The sequence below is a fragment of the Quercus lobata genome, chromosome 9 (assembly GCF_001633185.2).
Source record: "Quercus lobata isolate SW786 chromosome 9, ValleyOak3.0 Primary Assembly, whole genome shotgun sequence".
NCBI classification, from domain to species: Eukaryota; Viridiplantae; Streptophyta; class Magnoliopsida; order Fagales; family Fagaceae; genus Quercus; species Quercus lobata.
The window spans coordinates 16,831,839-16,853,666 of NC_044912.1; the positions used below are offsets into that span (position 1 = coordinate 16,831,839).

Genomic DNA, 21,828 nt, shown 5'->3' on the forward strand with positions numbered 1-21,828 from the left:
TCTAACGATAAAAAAAAATACTAAAAAGTTAATAGTTTGCCAATGGTCTAACAATAAAAAATAGTCTTCAATCTGCTAATGATCTGACAAAAATATATAGTTTTCAATCTCTAACAAATAAATTTGCATAGTCTTGTCTAACGATAAAAAAAAATACTAAAAAGTTAATAGTTTGCCAATGGTCTAACAATAAAAAATAGTATTCAATCTACTAATGATCTGACAAAAATAAATAGTTTTCAATCTCTAACAAATAAATTTGCATAGTCTTCAATCTCCACCCAAAATTCTTGCACCCTAACTCCAGTTTATTTAGTGCTTTTGCCAATATGATGCTCTTCTTGGATAACATCAGAAGTAGCTATTGAAACCTGTAAATAATAGCAAAGAATAATTGACAAATTATAGTGGAATGTAACATATCTTACTTTATTTAGGCTTCCAAGTGATTCAACTTGTCTCGCCTCACAATCTTTTTTTTGTAAGCCACTAGCATGTTTTTTAGCATGTGTTGTTTTACTTCAAGATTTACCATTTTTCTTCTCTAATGCAGATTTCAACCTTCTCTTTGGACGCCCAACAGTAGGTTTTGTTTTAATCCTACATATGCTATCACCTTGTAAAACATCTATAGTAACATCACCATGGATCTCTATGCAACTTTCCATATTATTCGAATGACATTTTTTTCTAATCTCTTGCAATTCCTGTATCAATTTTTCAAAACTTCTTTGGTATGTTCATACATTATCTTATTCTCTGCTGCAAGTATAGAAATTTCACGAGCATTGTGACTCAAATAAGAGTAGTGTTTTCCTATTGACTCTTGAGCATTACTTTTAATATCAATGCCATGATGGTCCTTGATAGAACTAGCTTTTGCATCTTGCGTCCATCTTTTCAATACATAATGAACAGAAAGTCTCTTAACATTTTTATGTTCAAGAACTTTCAAAGCATGGGCACACAGAATTCCTACAAAGCTGAACTTCTTGCAACTACATTCCACCGAAGTATTTGAGGCTTCATATTTAACTAGGTGCTCTTGAATTCTTTGACTATATTTGACCTTGTATTCTGTGATAGTATCAGATTTATTAGCCTTGTAAATAGTACAATCAGCAATCTTCATATATTCATCTTGAAACATTTGAAACATTTCTGGGGAGTACAGCTCTACAACATGTCTCAACATCTCTACATTAGACTGTAAAATCAGTTTTGTTTGCCTCATTTTGAACTCTGCTTGTAATTCTTGATGTCTCTTATCAACCAAAACTCTAGAGTAATGTCCTAAAAAGCGCACAAAATCATGTTTTGGTTTCAAATATTTCTTCAACACATTGTTTATTGACTCACTACGTTGGGTGCTTTTCATATCGACAATGAACATGTGTCGACCATAGACAATAGCCCATTTTTCTTTCACATCAAATATGCTACACAACCATTTATTATCAGTAAGACTATATTCCTTAAGCATATAATCCCATGAAACAAGCCATTCATCTTCATCTTCATACTCATATAAAAAATCACTAAAATCTTTTGCAAATTGCTTAGATGAATGAAATACATGATGTAGATTCTTAGCAGCATTCTAATAAATATGCCATACACACAAACGATGATTAGATTTAGGAAATACCTCTGTTATTGCTTTAGCCATTGCAGCAAATTGATGGCGTAAATGCACTTTTAGTCCCTACATTTTGACGTTTTTCCATTTTAGTCCCTACATTTTATTTTTTCCACTTTTAGTCCCTAAAACCAATTTGCGCTTTCCGTTTTAGTCCTTAAAGCCTCATTCCGTCACCAATTAACGGGAAAACTAACGGGATTAATAAAATATTATTTTTTTTACACGCTGGTGAATAAAATAAGGAAGGAATGAGATTAATAACTCACGTGAGTGTCACGTGAAGCACTTATCCTGAATTTACCTTCCACTGGCGCGCAGGTAATGAGATAAGTCCAGCCCCCACATGTGTGTACTTACCCACCCCTCATCCCTGGTGCGCACCTTTTCTTCCAAATCAAACTTAATCCCTAGTGAAGTGAAGCGAAGTGAAGCTCTGCCTCTGCCGAAACGCCACCATCATCAAGCTAAGGAAAAATCACACTTCTCTCTCAAACCACCATCATCATCAACCATCTCAAGAAAAATCTCACTCCTTTCACGAAGCCCATCTCTGAAAGAGAGACACGAGAGACACTAACTTGATACCCACACGAGAGACACTTCTTTCTCAAAGCCCATCTCCGAAAAATCCCACTTGATACCCACACTGTGGTGCCTGGCAGTGGAGAAAATGAAAGCTTAGAGGCCTCTGTCTTTGTGAAAAGGTCTTCTCTCTGTCCTTATTTATAGCTTTACAAGAAGCTTGTTGGCTTTTTCCTAGTAGGGGCCACAAAGTTTTTGTATATTTTGGCTTTTTGACTGTTTGTTGGTCTTTGTCTGCATGTATTTGTTTGTGGTTTACATTGTGGTCCTTGTGTTCCCCGAGTATGACAAAAGTGCTTTCTCTGTTCCTTTTAGTATGACAAAATTATTGAAATGTTGTATTGTTAATTAAATATTTGATTAAGTGTTGTGTTGCCTTTTTGTATATTTTGGCTTTTTGACTGTTTGTTGGTCCTTATCTGCATGTGTTTGTTTGTGGTTTACTGTGTGGTCCTTGTGTTCCCCGTGTATGACAAAAGTGCTTTCTCTGTTTCTTTTAGTATGATTTTTACTTAAATATTTGATTAAGTGTTGTGTTGTCTGCATGCATAATAGAATATTTTATTAGGAATGAGTGTTGTTTTGTTAAATATAATATATATTTTGTTCTGTACCTAGCATTGTTTAATTGGTTTTGGTGTTATGTTGCATGCAGAATGGATAACCTATTTAGTATATCCGTGCATCATGGTGGCCATTTTACCGAGCATGGTCGAAAATATGTGGGAGGTGCAGTAGATATAGTTGATAATTGTGATCCTGATAGGTGGTCTAAGGTTGAGATAGAGAGTATATGTAGGGATTTTGGGTACACATCTATTAGCAGGCTGTGGTATAAAATGCCTGGAGTGGACCAAGAACTGGCAGACTTCCATTTGATTGTTGATGATAGTGATGCCATGTACCTGACAGAATTAGTGAGGAGTCATCAAGATATTCATGTGTATGTAGAGCACCCAATACATGAGCCTATATTAGTTGATGAAGGAGAGGATGCTAGTGAGGGTGTGCAGCCATTGGCATTGGAGCAAGACTTACAGGTTATTATGACAATGATGATGGCAGTGAAGATGATGGGGATGATTTTTATGATAGTGATAGTGATGACATGTATTTTAATGATCAAACTTTTAAAATGAGGATGAGTTTGAGGTTAATGTTGGTGTTCCTACTAAGGTGGCTGCTTCTCAAGCGGGTTCAAGAAGAGTAGGTAAAGAACCTATCACTGAGCATCCACCTGAGGTCATTCATATTAGTGATAGCAGTGATAGTGTGGGAAGTGATGGTGGGGGAAGTGGCCTAGAAGATGATGTAGAGTTGGACCATGGTGTTAGGGACTTTGTTGAGGATAGTAGTGACAGTTGGGATGGTAAGGATGATGCTGAAGTTAATGAACCAGGCCAAATGGGTGTTGGTATAATGAATTCTGATTATGAGAGTGAGGAATTGCACAGTCTTGTAGAATCATCATCTGATGATGAGTTTGGGTATGATAGTGATGATAAGTCTGAGGATGATAACAAGACACATGTGGGAGATGAAAGGGAACAGAAAAAAGAGCAAGTGAGGAAATTCCCTATGTTTAAGCCAGTGGCTAAGGCTGAGCATATTTATTTTGAGAAAGATATGCTATTTACTACACTTAAGCAATTCAAGGAAGCGATAACAGATTATGCAGTTTCTGGTGGATAGGGGATCAAATTTGTTAAAAATGATTTACAAAGGGTAAGAGCTGTCTGCCAAGAAGGGTGTAAGTTTTTTGCATATCTAACAAAAGTGCCAAGGGAGAGGAGCTACCAATTAAGGACTTTGACATTGGAACACACCTGCTCTAGAACTTATAAGAATCCTAGGTGTGCTTCATCATACATTGGGAAGAAGTTGATGAAGAAGGTGAAAAGACAGCCTGATATCAAGCTGAAAGACATCCAAGAGGCTGTCCATGACAAGTATACCCTAAACATAAGTGTAGGAAAAGCAGGTAGGGCTAGGGAAAAGGCTCGAGAATATGTTGATGAGGCTTATACACAACAGTACAACCAGCTGTGGGAGTACTGTGAGGAATTAAGAAGAGCTAGTCCTGGTAGTACCATACTTATGAAGGTACATACCTTCCATGATGGTGATTTAGCGGCTGAGATGGATTTAGTGTGTGGGGTGCCTTATTTTTAGAGGCTATACATATGTTTGGAGGGCTGCAAGAAGGGGTTTTTGTCTGGATGCAGGCCATTCATTGGTTTGGATGCCTGCCATTTGAAGAACAAGTCTGGGGGACAGTTGATTACTGCAGTATGTAGAGATCCTAATGAGGAGTATTTTCCACTTGCATATGCAGTGGTAGAGGCTGAAACCAAGGACTCTTGGACTTGGTTCATCAATTTGTTGCTTGCAGACATAGGTCAGGATAGGAGATGGGTGTTTATGTCAGACCAGCAAAAGGTGTGTAATTTATTCTCTATTTGGTTTTTTTTTTCTTCATTTATGCATTGTATTTATCTCTAAGACAAATTAAGGACATTGGTACTATTTGTGACAGGGGTTGGTGCATACTTTTATTGATAACTGGCCACAGTATGAGCATAAAATTTGTTGTAGGCACCTCTACAACAACTTTAGGAAGAACCATCCTGGTGTTTTGATTAGAGAATTCTTTTGGAGGGCAGCCAAAGCAACTTATAAAGAAGAGTTTGATAGGGTGATGGATGAATTGAAGGGCATTGATGTTGATGCACACGGCTGGTTGGATACTCATTCAACAACAAAATGGGCCAAACACATGTTTAGTGAGGATGCCTTGACTGACACTATAGTAAATAATATGTGTGAGAGTTTCAACAGTAGGATTCTTAAATTCAGGTCTAAGCCTATAATTAGCATGGTATGAGTCTTTGTGATTACCTACATTTAATTAGGTTCATTGTTTGGTACTGTTTTTAGTAGATTTTGCAATTAATATCACATGTTTTATTTTACTTGTATGTACTTGCAGCTTGAGTGTATCAGGCTGATTCTGCAGAAATTTGTTTGATTTCTGCAGCAAATTTCTGCTGCAATAAAAATTTCTATGTCTTTCGAACAAATTTCTGCAACAAATTTCTGCAGAAATTTGTTGGATTGCTGCAATCCAACAAGTTTCTGCACAAAATTTCTTGCTGCAATACCCATTTCTGCTGCAATCCAACAAGTTTCTGCACAAAATTTCTTGCTGCAATACCCATTTCTGCTGCAATCCAACAAGTTTCTGCATAAAATTTCTGCAATACAAATTGCTGCAGCAAATTTGTTGGGCTGCTGCAATACAAATTTCTGCTGCAATCCAACAAATTTCTGCAATACAAATTTCTGCAACAAATTTTGCTGCAATGCAACAAATTTCTGGAAAAAAATTTCTACAGCAAATTTTTGCAATAACAATTTCTGTAGCAAATTTCTACTGCATATTTCTGCAGTTCTACTGCATACAGTCACAGTTCTACTGCATATTTCTGCTACGCACAGTCACAGCTCACAACACACAGCACACAGTAACAACTCACAAATTTCTGTTGCATATTAATAGTACAAACACTTACAGCAAACACAGTAACAACTCACAATTTAGTAGATTTTGCAATTAATATCTAATGTTTTATTTTACTTGTATGTACTTGCAGCTTGAGTGTATCAGGCTGTATATCATGACTCGGTTTCAAGAGAACAGAGAGAAGATTCAGAGAGTAGAGTCAGATATTTGTGCCAAGGTTCTGAAAAGGTTGCACAAGGAAAAATTGGCAGCCAATAGGTGGGTAGCTTGTTGGGCAGGACAAACCCAATTTGAAGTAAAAAATGGTCTGCAAAGTTTCACCGTTGACTTGGCCACAGCACACTGTAGTTGTAGAAAATGGAATATAAGTGGCATACCTTGTGCTCATGCAATCAGCTGCATATTTTTTAACAGACAAGATGCTGAGCAGTATGTTCATCCATGTTACCATGTCTCTACATACAAGACTTGCTATGAACCAATCATAACACCAATCAATGGAGCCAATATGTGGAGACCTAGTGGTGTTACCCCAGTTCAGCCTCCCATCAAAAGAAGACCACCTGGCAGACCAAAGAAGAAGAGAGCAAGGGAATCTAATGAGCCAACAAGAAGTGCCGGCATCTCTAAGCAATGCAAGACCTGTGGTAAGTTAGGGCATAATAAAAGAAGTTGCAAGGGTGAGATTGGAGGGAACTCCACAAATAGAACCGGTTCATCTAAAAAGGTAATATATGTGAAATACAATTGTAGATGAGCTTGTCATAGTAATTTATTTGCCTGGCCCCAAAAACAAAACCAAAAAAAAAAATAAAATAAAATAATTCTGGCCGGTTGTCATTTACATTTTACAGTAAACTCATGCTTACATATGTGCTTTTCCATGACTCTCATTAGCCATTGCATGCCCTGTGACTTGTTCATAACACATCTGATATGCTTGTTAGAGAATGGCTTGCTTTGCTAGCCATTTATTAAAACAGATTTTTCTAATCCTATGAACACACAGCATTAATCCAACTATTAGTTGCTGTTTGTAGGCCAGCATGCATAGCTTCAGCTCCACTCCAGGTGCACCACCTCAGTTTAGAATGCATAGCCGAGCCACTCCAAGTGCACCACGCCAATCCAGCAAGCCCAGCTTCAGGCCAGGTGCACCATCTCATGCCAAGACAAGCTCAGCCACTCAATTTGCACCATCTCAGACCAGGATGCACCAATCCAGTCCAAATGTAACACCTCATGCCAGGACCAGAAGCACATATACCCAACAGCACAGCTCCACTGAAGCTGCACCACACTAGTCAGGCAGCACCACACAGAATGTACGTGCACATCAAAACTCCAGCAGCAGCAACCCAAAGCCAAGGCAGAAAAAGGCAAGGGTGGTCACATCAGAGACTGTAAAGGCTTCTAAGAATGCATCCAGATACATGGAAGCAATCAGTCATAGTGGGAGTCAATCATCATCTGTGCATGGTCCAAGAAAGTGAAGAGAGCACAAGTTCATTTTTTTGCTTGTTTTGTGTAGTTATGGTGATAGGATTAATTATGGAACATTGCCCTTTATTTTGTAGAAAGTGATAACCGTGACTGTGGTCTAGTGCTGATATTTGTAGAACTGACTGTGTTCTGATATTTTGTAGTGTTGCTGTAAGTGTTTGTATTTGTTTGACTGTGTTTGCTGTAAGTGTTTGTACAAACTGTGACTTAGTTGGCACAAGCTGAAAGTTGTGAGTTGTTACTGTGTTTGCTGTAAGTGTTTGTACTATTAATATGCAGCAGAAATTTGTGAGTTGTTACTGTGTGCTGTGTGCTGTGAGTTGTGACTGTGTGCAGCAGAAATATGCAGTAGAACTATGATTTTATGCAGTAGAACTGCAGAAATATGCAGTAGAAATTTGCTACAAAAATTGTTATTGCAAAAATTTGCTGCAGAAATTTGTTGCATTGCAGCAAAATTTGTTGCAGAAATTTGTATTGCAGAAATTTGTTGGATTGCAGCAAAAATTTGTATTGCGGCAACCCAACAAATTTGCTGCAGCAATTTTGTATTGCAGAAATTTTGTGCAGAAACTTGTTGGATTGCAACAGAAATGGGTATTGCAGCAAGAAATTTTGTGCAGAAACTTGTTGGATTGCAGCAGAAATTTGTATTGCAGCAATTCAACAAATTTCTGCAGAAATTCGTTGCAGAAATTTGTTCGAAAGACATAGAAATTTTTATTGCTGCAGAAAACAAACAAATTTCTGCAGAAATTTGCTGCAGACATTTGTTGGTAGAAATTTGCAAAAAGTTTGGTTCATCAAGTCTGGATAGTGTGCCTTAAGTCAATCTGTCAAAAGATTTTACCACCCTGAATATATTTGCAGTTTTGCACACCTGGCTCTGTGGCTGCCATGGAACATAGCAAAACAAGGCATGCCCAACAGTGGAACCAGAAGGGTCACCTGGCCTTTGTCTATCTATCCCTAATATTGGAGTCTGATGTTATATAAGTTGCAATATCCAAAAAGACAAAACAATATAATAAGATTTATAAACTTTTTGGATATAGCTTGGTCAAAACTCTTTAATTCATAATCTATTCTTTTTGTGGCTTTGGGATTGTTTTTTGTCACATTGGTAACATTTGGTAACATTGGTAACACATGAAATTTCTGATCTTTTAAGTAGCCTGTCTGTGCCAACATGCCTTGAATTGTCATCATTTACTCTCTTTGACTTTGAAATTATAAAATTTCATATTCACATCTCTTTTTTCCAATTGGTTATTTAACTTTGTATTTTTTATTTTATTAAACTGAAACCAGTATGAATACAGTTCATAAACACATTCCAGCAGCCCCACATTGATGAATACTAAACAAATGTCAAGCACACACAATTCCATATCATTCAATGTGGGGAAAAAGTTACAAAGGAGAGAATGGATCATTATTAATACTAGTCACAGACCCGCGCGTTGCGCGTGATTATTTTTTATGGCGATCTCATTATTATTATTATTATTTTGTAATTTGAACTAATTTAATGAAAAGTAATGCATTTCATAATCATATTTACCACAAAATAATTTTTTATTATTGTAGAATTGTTTTATTTAAAATTTGAAACTTTAATTCTACCATAGTTGGTTGACTAATTTTTACATCTCTAAATCAATTAAACACGTTTTGCATGCTACATGTAAACCTTCTTTTCCATAAGGGTTGAAATAATGTGCGTAACATTTTTTTTTCTATGGAAGTTAAAAAGAATAAAATTCACCTTGTCTTGATGTTTTCTAAAAATTAAATTTGGAGATTCTCTTTCAATAATTGTGAAAATTCCAAGCAATAATTCAGAAGGTAATACATGTTACATGTTCATACTTTGATTGTGTAATTGTATGATTGATTTGGGTTGTAATTTATAAGTTGAATATGGTAGTGTATATCCAAAAGGGCCTAACTATGTTGTTTAGGATATCGAATATAGTGTTGTGTGTGATTTATAGAGTAGCGACGGTTGTAGTAATTAAAAATTGGTTTTTCATTGTCTTTTAAGTTAATAAAAACCTTACATCTACTTTTTTTTTTTCAAAAAACCTTTACATATTTTTTTAACGTGAATCTTTATATATACCTTAATAAGTAAACCCTATACAGTTCATTTTCTTAGATGCATAAAAAAAAGACATCTATTCCATAGTAATAGTGGCAAATTAGTTTTTTCATGTTCTCATTTATAATGTTTCTTACTATTATCATATTTTACTGGCTATTGATTTTCATAATAGAGGCATTAAATGAGAGTTAAATTCTTCAAACCTTTCATTAGATTTTAAAAGTCATGGTGTCTGAAGAATATAAGCATTTAAGGACTTTTTTATATATTTTATTATTTATAAATAATGTTAAATGAAACGTCAAAAAAAAAAGATTTTGAAAATTTGCATCTTTATTTCTTATATATTTCTATTATTACTGAAGAATGTTTTCCTTTTAGTTTTGATAATAAATATGAATTTCTAGATTAGAGTTTGATTAGTTTCAAGTTTAAATTTTGTATGATTTTATTTAATTGTTGATTATATGATTTAATTAAGTGAATTTAACGATTTATTTATTTGCATTGTAAAGTTTATAATAACATTCGTAGGGTCATCTTTAATTAATTTTTTACTCCTTTAGCCGTCGGTCTCTTTGTTTTCCAATTAACGGTTACTAATTAATTTATTTAATTGACGTTTGATTTCTTTTACAAATCTCTTTCTCTCCCTCTTTGTTAACATCCTATTGTTTTCCCAAATTTGATGATAATTCTAATATACTAAATATGCATATTGTAACTGTGGGGCCCAATAATTTATGGGCCAGGCCCACTTGCCCGTGGGGAGTCTAAAGGCCCAAGCCGAAAAAAGGTAATGGCCCGGAGATGCAGCGAGCACAGTTTCGTCCTCGGCAGACCCAAAGCCCCATTGAGGGTAGGGGTAAAAAAAATATATATATATATAATAATAATAATAATAATAATAAAGGGATAAATATGGAAGGAGATCTAAAATATCTGGGGAGAATTATCCCTACACTACCCCTCCCAGATAAGGCTCTGCACCTAACAAGAGCTGTATTCTTCAGCTTTATCAACCATCCCCCACAATTCTGGGACTAGACTGATGGGACAAATATCAGTCTAATAAAAGATCGGCCCTACACGTGGACGAAGGACAGCGGACGTAAACTAGTATAAAAGAAAAAGTAAGTGAACCTAGAAGAGGACGCTGGATCCCACCTCCAAGAGAGGGAGGGGATCTGGGTGAGAACATCTCAACAACACCTGAGATTACAGAAAAAACCCATCGTCGGGTAACCGGGGTAAGACCCCAATGGTCCTCGGATCAAGTCCGAGGAGGCCCATCCCATAGGATCCGATGCCGTAGGGTTCAAATGTTCAGGCCCAAATCCTTTTTCTACATGAATTCCTCTAAAACCATGATCGGGCATCGCCCCGTGACCAACGGCTAAGCTTTTCAAGCCCACTCTCTACAAATCATATTGTGAGGGATCTTTCACGCGCGAGCCCAACATCCTTATTGGGCCGCCAAAGAATTGTGTCCTTACAATTGGCGCCGTCTGTGGGAAAGCTTGCGCGTTGGCGCAGGTGGCGGTGGAGTCAGCTCTCTAGCGAGCAGAAATTCCTAGGGCTTCCTCCGACTCCGGCGACATACAGTTGTTGCTCCGGCATAAGCTTCTACTAGGGGCTACGCCTTGCAGTGCCAAGGGCGCGGGCATCTCTAGGGGCTTCCGGCCTCAAGCCAACTTTCCCCGCCCTGGTATAGGGGCTTATGGTCGAAAAATAAACAAAAAAGAAAATCTGATAAGTTTTGGACAGAACCAAGGCCTTGCATGGTCCTCGGACTCAAGCCTATGGGGAAACCAAGTACAAAAAAGAAATCTTATAAGTTTTGGACAGAACCAAGGCTTGCATGGTCCTCGGACTCAGCCTATGCCTTGCAGAACCAAGGCCTTGCATGTCCTCGGACTCAAGCCTATGGGGAAACCAAGTACAAAAAAGAAATCTTATAAGTTTTGGACAGAACCAAGGCCTTGCATGGTCCTCGGACTCAAGCCTATGGGGAAACCAAGTACAAAAAAGGAAAATCTTATAAGTTTTGGACAGAACCAAGGCCTTGCATGGTCCTCGGACTCAAGCCTATGGGGAAACCAAGTACAAAAAAGAAATCTTATAAGTTTTGGACAGAACCAAGGCCTTGCATGGTCCTCGGACTCAAGCCTATGGGGAAACCAAGTACATAAAAGAAATCTTAAGTTTTGGACAGAACCAAGGCCTTGCATGGTCCTCGGACTCAAGCCTATGGGGAAACCAAGTACAAAAAAGAAATCTTACAAGTTTTGGACAGAACCAAGGCCTTGCATGGTCTCGGACTCAAGCCTATGGGGAAACCAAGTACAAAAAGAAATCTTACAAGTTTTGGTTTTGGACAGAACCAAGGCCTTGCATGGTCCTCGGACTGCCTATGGGGAAACCAAGTACAAAAAAGAAGAAATCTTATAAGTTTTGGACAGAACCAAGGCCTTGCATGGTCCTCGGACTCAAGCCTATGGGGAAACCAAGTACAAAAAAAGAAATCTTATAAGTTTTGGACAGAACCAAGGCCTTGCATGGTCCTCGGACTCAAGCCTATGGGGAAACCAAGTACAAAAAAGAAAATCTTATAAGTTTTGGACAGAACCAAGGCCTTGCATGGTCCTCGGACTCAAGCCTATGGGGAAACCAAGTACAAAAAAGAAAATCTTATAAGTTTTGGACAGAACCAAGGCCTTGCATGGTCCTCGGACTCAAGCCTATGGGGAAACCAAGTACAAAAAAGAAAATCTGATAAGTTTTGGACAGAACCAAGGCCTTGCATGGTCCTCGGACTCAAGCCTATGGGGAAACCAAGTACAAAAAAGAAAATCTGATAAGTTTTGGACAGAACCAAGGCCTTGCATGGTCCTCGGACTCAAGCCTATGGGGAAACCAAGTACAAAAAAAGAAAATCTGATAAGTTTTGGATAGAACCAAGGCCTTGCATGGTCCTCGGACTTAAGCCTATGGGGAAACCAAGTACAAAAAAAGAAATCTTATAAGTTTTGGACAGAACCAAGGCCTTGCATGGTCCTCGGACTCAAGCCTATGGGGAAACCAAGTACAAAAAAAAAGAAATCTAATAAGTTTTGAACAGAACCAAGGCCTTGCATGGTCCTCGGACTCAAGCCTATGGGGAAACCAAGTACAAAAAAAAGAAAATCTGATAAGTTTTGGACAGAACCAAGGCCTTGCATGGTCCTCGGACTCAAGCCTATGGGGAAACCAAGTACAAAAAAGAAATCTTATAAGTTTTGGACAGAACCAAGGCCTTGCATGGTCCTCGGACTCAAGCCTATGGGGAAACCAAGTACAAAAAAAAAGAAATCTTATAAGTTTTGGACAGAACCAAGGCCTTGCATGGTCCTCGGACTCAAGCCCGTGGGGAAACCAATTACTTAAAAGAAAAATCACGTTACATGAACCTTAGAATCTATCCGGGATCTACCCATTAACAGTTGGGTTAATCCCCATACTGAATGGATTCCCCAGTTTACCCTCGGATCCTCAGTACCAAAGGGACTGATGCTACATAAAGCGATATGTTACCAAAAACACGATTGAGGTCCCTCATTGCTCGGCTACCTCCTCGGATGAATTATTTAGGAGTTTATCGTTCTTGGACATTGGCCTAGCGTACATCGCGCAGCACTCAGCAGTTATCCCGGTTAGTTCCAAAAGTTTAATTTATTAAGGATTATCATTGTTATACTTGATAATATTTATGAGTTTAAACTAGTACGAATCTGTGTTAAGGCATTTTTCTGCCCGGAATATCATTAAGGGCAAGCTTAGATTTAATATTCATGCACAAAGTAGTTGTTGCAGAGAAGAAAAGTATGTATAAAGAGGTAAACACATCTTTTATTAAGGCAAAGGAGCAGTACAATGTACAATGACAAGCTGAAACAAGCTTACATCCAAGTTAACTACGTAAGTAAAAAAAAAAATATATACAAGAGAGTGAAGATAAAGCCGAGGAGGTGACTCAGAGGAGAGGTTGGCTACTGCTTCGAGACCTTATTCCTCCTCAATACTTTTGCACGCCCATAACTCAGGCAGCAAAAGAACCCAACTTGAGCCTGACACCGGTGAAGAAAAGGTGCAGGGAATCTGACCTCAGGCTAACACCATCTACAGAAAAGGTGCAGGGGGCCGGAAGTTGGGAAGCTCCCGCAAAAATTTGCCTGCTACAAGGCAGACGGCGCTGATGGCGGAAATTCCTTCTTCTGACATACCAAAAATCTGGCATGACCAGAACCTGCTTCGGATTTTGACTAAAAGAGGGAGGAATACCCTCTTCCTCCCGTCAAGACGGAGGACTGGCTTGAATCTGTGCCATCCTTGTCCATACCGTATCACCTTGAGGGTTCGGTGCCTCTGAAGCGTGCGGAGATCTTTCATCCCCATCCACGCCTCTAACATCTTGCTTTGAGGCAGTGGCACTAGAAAAGAGATCGTGGGTATGGAAGATATATGGTTCTGAAAGGAACAGGAGAGTTCATGTGCAAGTGAAGTGATCCCCTATCCTATTTGTACCCAGAACTGAACTGGTAGCATTTAATTCATGCAAGTTCCCAAGGAACGCTACGGATGAAGCAGACTTGGCTCAATTTCCAACTTCATCCTCAGCCGTAGGATTTGAAGATCCTCGAGAAGGCGCACCTCGAACACCGGGACACCAAAAAGTACCGCGTGACCCAAGAGTACGGAAATGCCTCTCAATTCCTGGGCCTAGTAAATTCGCGGCCCAGGCCCGTACAGCATAGGGGCCCAGGGACAGAACCAAGGCCTTGCATGGTCCTCGGACTCAAGCCTATGGGGAAACCAAGTACAAAAAAGAAAACCTTACAAGTTTTGGACAGAACCAAGGCCTTGCATGGTCCTCGGACTCAAGCCTATGGGGAAACCAAGTACAAAAAAGAAAACCTTACAAGTTTTGGACAGAACCAAGGCCTTGCATGGTCCTCGGACTCAAGCCTATGGGGAACTGCTCAAGATAGGGAAAGTCCCCAGCTCAAATACTGTAAAGTGTTAAGGCCGATCAAAGTGTTAAGATGATGGCGAGACACTCCACCATTCGGAAGCCTAAGGGGGCTGTTCACTTTGGCGGATGATATGTCTTTGAATAATTACTTCCTACACCACATAGAACATCCAGTTCTAATCTCGGCTTCGTTTCGGACAAGTATCGCTATTTACAGGTGCGCATTGATATGTCAATCAATTCTATTAACGTTATAGTGACATCTTTTTATTAGCAAGTATTTTGGCTTTAGTTATTATTGATTCAAATGGTATATTATTGCGCCGAGCAGCGCTTGCAAATTTGTAAAAACATAGACAGAACATGCGAAGTAAAATAACAACTTTTATTAATATGAAAAATCATTACAACGTACAAAGAGGGGCTCAAACAAGCCTATACAAAATGTGAACTGCCTAAGCAACGGTAACATCCGCAGTACAGATAAGTAAACAGTCAGGCGTCTTTTAAACTCGTCTTCAAAGTCTCTCCAATCTCTGCCTCGATGCTGCTCATATTATGATAAGAACCTTCTTTGGAAAAAAGATGAAAGGAGAAGGAAATAGTAAGGAAGAAATCAATGAAGAAGATGGAGGACATGAGTAAAGAAGGAGGAGAAGAAGAGAGAAGAGATGAAAAGAAAGAAAAGGAGCAAAAGAGGGAGAAGAGAAAGCACCAGAATGGATCTGGTGCTGGGAAGACTAAGAAAGGGAAGCGGAGAGGGCCACCAGTGAACGAAGAGAGGAAGAAGCAGAGACACTTAGTCCCTGCCTCGTTCCTGACTCCTAACACACTGGAGCCATATTAGGTATGCTCGTAAGAGAGCGGTTGGTTACGATGATGGGAATTCTCGGCTCAGTCACGCCGAAAATTTGACGTGATGAGCCCCTGCTTCGGATTTTGGCTGAAAGGAAGGGGGGACAAATCTTAAGTCTCCGCCATCCTTGCCCTGACCGAGTCATTTCGAGCTTTGTTAAGACAGGGCGTTTCTGGGAAGGGAATGGTTTTTTCATCGCTTACTGCTAAGGAGAGTGTATTTCAGGCTAAGGAATAATCGGAGAGTAAAAGTAAATTCCGGAAGGAATTTAAGGGGTTTTCAAATCTTAAAGGGATTCATCTGTGGGAGAAACGATTCTTGTTTCTCCTCTTTATATAGGGGACGAAGAGGGGAATACTTAATGTGTTCAGATCCTCGAGGAAGTCTGCAGACAAGAATACACCCGATCCGTTCCCCCATGCCATCCATAACCATTGAATCTGGGAAGTCTCGTGAAGGGAAGATATTAAAGACGCGCTTCGGATAACCAAACGGCCTAAACGCATCATGAAAAAATTAAGAGGAGCACCTTGTAGACCGGTACACTTCTTGGGCAGGTGAAGAGTCGCCAGCGTCAGTCAAAGACCGAATTAAGTGAGTCACAATAAGGGCCTGGTATTACCAAAACCCCCCATTCCAATCAGGATGTTGGACAGCAGGGTTTTGAGGGGCTATTGTGGGGCCTAATAATTTATGGGCCAGGCCCACTTGCCCGTGGGGAGTCTAAAGGCCCAAGCCCAAAAAAGGTAATGGCCCGGAGATGCAGCCGAGCACAGTTTCGTCCTCGGCAGACCCAAAGCCCCATTGAGGGTAGGGGTAAAAAAAAATATATATATAATAATAATAATAATAATAATAATAATAATAATAATAAAGGGATAAATATGGAAGGAGATCTAAAATATCTGGGGAGAATTATCCCTACACTACCCCTCCCAGATAAGGCTCTGCACCTAACAAGAGCTGTATTCTTCAGCTTTATCAACCATCCCCCACAATTCTGGGACTAGACTGATGGGACAAATATCAGTCTAATAAAAGATCGGCCCTACACGTGGACGAAGGACAGCGGACGTAAACTAGTATAAAAGAAAAAGTAAGTGAACCTAGAAGAGGATGCTGGATCCCACCTCCAAGAGAGGGAGGGGATCTGGGTGAGAACATCTCAACAACACCTGAGATTACAGAAAAAACCCATCGTCGGGTAACCGGGGTAAGACCCCAATGGTCCTCGGATCAAGTCCGAGGAGGCCCATCCCATAGGATCCGATGCCGTAGGGTTCAAATGTTCAGGCCCAAATCCTTTTTCTACATGAATTCCTCTAAAACCATGATCGGGCATCGCCCCGTGACCAACGGCTAAGCTTTTCAAGCCCACTCTCTACAAATCATATTGTGAGGGATCTTTCACGCGCGAGCCCAACATCCTTATTGGGCCGCCAAAGAATTGTGTCCTTACAGTAACGTTTATTTTTATTTTTATTTTACTCCATTTTGCTGCCATGAAGTTAGTACATCCATAACTATTAGTTTATTATTTTATGATATGTTTGGTTTGATATTATTATTATTATTATTATTATTATTATTATAAATTTAGTGTTTCTAAAATAGCATGTTTTTTGTATTCTCTTTTTCTATTAATGCATTGTAACTTTTTATGGGAATACTTTATAAGAAAAAATTTTATTCTTTTTATTTATTTATTTATTATTATTATTATTTTTATAAATTGAGTGTTTCTAAATTGATATTTGTTTTGTATTTCATTTTTCCATTGATGCATTGTAACATTTCATGGGAAGACTTTATAAGAACAATTTTTATTTATTGAATAAAATATTATACGTTTAATTTTAAAAAAAAATGAGACAAAATATAAATAATTATGATATGAAGGATGTTGCTAAATTTAAATGTTGAATAAAATAAGATGAGAATAAAATAATAAAAATGAAATGTATAGCAATAAACACCATATTATTTTAGTTATGCTATGTAATAAAATAATATTATATTTTTATATACTGTCTTTATAATGCAATAATATAACATTTAACAACCAATGTGAATAAAAAAGATAACAACATAAAATATAAAACTAAATCGTATCAAGCTGGATTACCTGTCAATTCCAATTTTAGCAAACTAACTGACTTCTAGTAGTCTAAAACTGATTTCTGCGATGCATTTGGTGGAGCTTTCAATACTGCATCAGTATGTTTTGATGGTCAACCTGTTACACTAAAATTAAAAATATATATATACCAAAAATTGAAGGAAAATATATATATATATATATAGAGAGAGAGAGAGAGAAAGAGAGAGAGAGAGGGCTTTTGTGTGTGGAAAAATAGAAATTATGCATGGAATAAGAGGGAGAATGAAAATTTTATAGCATGAGGATAAGAATAAGAAGAGTAAAAAATAAAGGAAGATAAAAAGATAGAATAATATTAATATTGAGAGTAGTGGGGATATGAAAAGTTGAAATGGAATGAGAAAGGTTGAAGAAAGTTAAGGTAGAGAGTAGTGGGAATATGAAAAGTTAAAATGGAATTGAAAATTTAATAATAAATAAGAATAATTAAAAATAAGATAAATTAAATATGATATTTTGATTGTAATATAATTGTAATATAATAGAGTTTTTAATTCACTTTAAATGTTAAAAAATTGATAATGACATAGCTGCTGATGTGGCTCAATAGAAGCGTAGCAACATTAAATGCTACGCTTCATCTTTTAGTAATATATTGATTTTACCATTGAACAACACAGTTAGAAAACAGGGGTATTCATTTCATTCCAGGAATGGTACCAAAAAAAAAGCCAGCAGGTGTTTCCATGCTAACTACCTAACCAAAAAATTTACACACTGCCAGCCCGCTAGCCCTATGCATTAGCATTTACAGGATATTGAAACTCCCCTATCTATGTAACATGCTAACCAAACATAAACACTTCCACACTACCCAGTTGCTGCCTAATCAAACTACCACTACTTGTCTAACGACCCATACAATTAAAGACACAAATCCCACATATCACCAATAAGAATGCCAAAGCCACAGTGTAAAACTTCTCTCTCCTTTAGCATCTTGCAACCTCGGCCTCTAGTCTGATAATCCGTTGCCTTTGCTCTGGGATGAGCACCTTACCACGTTCACATATCTCATCATCACGCCATTGGAAGAATTTGCACTTTCGCCCAACCTGAAATGCAAACCAATTTCTTTATCCATCAAGCTACTTAATGACCAATAAGGACTTTATAATACAATTGCCATGAAATTGAAAAGGAAAATATTCTCCACTTGCAACAATTGTCAAGGAAAATAATACAATTGTCAACAAAAGGAAAATATTCCCCAGCTAATTCTATAAACATTACCATACTAATGATAATTCTCCACTTGCACACTGGTTTCCTCTTTATAAGTACAAACATACCATTAAATTCTCCACTTGCTTAATAATTTGGCATGTTGCCAGCCCAAGTAAACATATAAAGTAGCTAGTCTTATCAGCAGAACCATTATCATACAATTGCCAATCTCTTAGATAAATAAACAGTATAATTCCTTGAATTTTCCCTAGCAATTAGCTACCAGGACACGGTTACAACATCTACTAGAAAACTCACAGATATATCAACACAATTCCCCACCATTTTTTACACCACCAAACAGCTTAGTAAAACAAGAAAAGAAAAAACCCAAAATTATTCCTTCCAAACCCAAGAAAACGAAATAAATGCAAAACACGAAAACCCCAATGCAAAACAGAATTCCTCCCTTTCTCTTAACCCCAATGAAATAAAAATAAAAATAAAAACATGAAAACCCCATGATTCAAAATCAATTTTCCTAGATTTTCCCTTGTTTTATCAGAAAATAATAGACATTGGAAAAAAAAAAAAAAAATCAAAAACAATGAAGAGGAAGTAAACCCCATCTCACTAAAATAGAGTAACATCAATAACCCACCAACAGTAACAAAGCTTGTAGTACCCAGTAGAAAAAACATGATTAATTAAAAAGAATACTCAAATATTGAAATACCCAGTAGTTTATACAGCCATAAAACCTTCTGCCAGGGTTTTCTGGTGTCCACGAAACCACTAACATTGGTTTTTCACCACAGTAGCACCTAAATGGAGCTCTCCTTCTCAAGCTTGAACTGGATGAAAAGCTTGCTTCCATCTGATCAGGGACTTCGAAATGGTTGAAGATCTTGAGATGGTTGAAGATGATGGTGGTTTGAGAGAGAAGTGTGATTTTTCCTTAGGTTGATGATGATGGCTGTTTCGGCAGAGGCAGAGCTTCACTTCACTTCACTTCACTAGGGATTTAGTCTGATTTAGGAGAAAGGTGCGCGCCATGGGTGGGTAAGTACACACGTGTGGGGGCTGGACGTGTCAAGTGCTGTGTGATTATCTCATTACCTGCACGCTAGTGGAAGGTAAATTCAGGATAAGTGCTTCATGTGACACTCACGTGAGTTATTAATCTCATTCCTTCCTTATTTTATTCACCAGCGTGTAAAAAAAATAATATTTTATTAATCCCGTCAGTTTCCCCGTTAATTGGTGACGGAATGAGGCTTTAAGGACTAAAACAGAAAGCGTAAATAGGTTTTAGGGACTAAAAGTGGAAAAAATAAAATGTAGGGACTAAAATGGAAAAACGTCAAAATGTAGGGACTAAAAGTGCATTTACGCCCAAATTGATCTGTAAGTATAGTTCTTGGCTGTTTTTCTGACATTGCAATTAAAATAGTTTCAAACAACCACTTAAATGACTCTATAGTCTTATCATAAAGTAAAGCTGCACCGAAGATAATTGATTGTTTGTGATGATTAATCCTAACGAATGGAGCAAAAGGACGATCATTTCTATTTGTTCGATAAGTTGTGTCAAAACAAATAATATCTCCAAAGTTCCCATAATCAACTATTGATCTAGCATCAGCCCAAAAAATGTTCATGATTTAACCATCATCATCATCTTGTATTGAATAAAAATAAGATGGATCTGCCAATTGCATCTTATGAAAGTACTCCATCATTGCAAGTCCATCTCCTTTCCTCAAAGCCATCTTTCTCTCATTATGTACATGATTCTTATAGTCAACATCCATAAACCCAAGATTTTCACGACCCCCAGCTTGCATGCTTAATAATTCAATGGTTTGTTTTATTGATATTCCAGACCTCTCTGCATCATTTGCAATGGCTTTTTGAGCAAGTGAAAATTTTCTCTTCGATCTTAACATATGTTTCATTGGCGAAGGAGCAAACTCATGATTATTAAGGCCGTGAAAAGAAACAACATGTAACATACCATCCTTCTGAAGATGATAGGTCATCTGTGCTAAACAACCTGTTTGTGAAATTGGACAACGATAAGATGCATTTTCGCGACGTTTGTCAAAAACTCGTTCACCCTCTTTTGAGCAACTAAATGTTCTCCTTATAATTTGCCCCACATTTCCTCGCTTTACAGAATGTTTCCGTACAGTAAAGCTGATTCGGTGAGCATAGTCTTGTAAAATTCATATGCACTATCATCACAATCAAATTTCATGCCAATTGCTGGAGTATTCCATTTGTTTGGACTTCCAAGAGTAATTTCTACTTTAGCCTTCTCTTGTTGATCAGGTATCCAACCAATGAATTGATCTTCCAACACAATTTCTTTGCTATATTTACTTGGAGTATTTGATTTGTTTGGGCTTCCATGAGTAGGTTCTACTTGAGCCTTATCTTATTGATCAGCTATGCAACCATTCAATTCATCTTCCAATAAAATGATTTGACTAGTATCCATAATCTATAGTCAAGAAACATATTCAAAATCAAATCAAAAAAAGGAAAAATTTTATAAACAATATTAAAAAAGTAGTATTCCAATATTCTGGACCCATTAAAGAATACTCTCAATGAATTACTTAAAAACATTACAATTTTAGAATGTCTAAGTCTAGAAGCCTATAAAGTTAACTTACCCTCAGTTGCTTATATTTTTTAAAATCAAGTCAATATGAACAAGAAAAACAAACTTTTTTAGATGAATCAAAGATAAATTCAAATTTAAATGAAAAAGGAATACAATTTCTACAACTCAGCTAAATTTAGTATCTCAAAAACTACAACAAAACCACAGTACAAGATAGCAAATAGCAGCACTATTACATATTAGAGAAGAAGAAATACACAATTTCATTTTTTTATAAGAAAATTGAACAAGATTTGGTAACTTATAAACTACAGCTAGCAAATCCTCTTCCATTTTTTAAGGAATCAAGGTTAGGAACAATAGCGAAACTCATTTACACCTAAATCTAGAAGCTGTGATGCACTTGGAACATATATACCTGTAACCTGAAACACTTGCACAAAACACATTAGACCCTCAAGGTAAAGCAAGTAATAAAAAGATAAGTATAACGTAACAAGTAAATTACGATCAAGTAAACATGATGTGAAACATATAAGCAACTTGATCATACACCAAAATAATCATAAAGAAATTACTACAATGATCACATAGCAAAGTAAATGATCATTCAAACATGCATTCAATGAAGCACAATAACATAA

The 21,828-nt window shown here is 37.5% G+C and overlaps 1 protein-coding gene across 1 annotated transcript; it reads right to left on the reverse strand.

Annotated features, from left to right (window-relative positions):
* Positions 1-712: 712 nt before the first annotated feature.
* LOC115961311 (protein FAR1-RELATED SEQUENCE 5-like) lies at positions 713-1,669 on the reverse strand. Its single transcript, XM_031080309.1, has 2 exons — positions 1,649-1,669; positions 713-1,600 (listed from the first exon to the last, which is right to left on the reverse strand). Exons 1-2 carry the CDS (start codon positions 1,667-1,669, stop codon positions 713-715), a joined length of 909 nt encoding a protein of 302 aa, XP_030936169.1.
* Between the last annotated feature and the right edge of the window lie 20,159 nt (positions 1,670-21,828).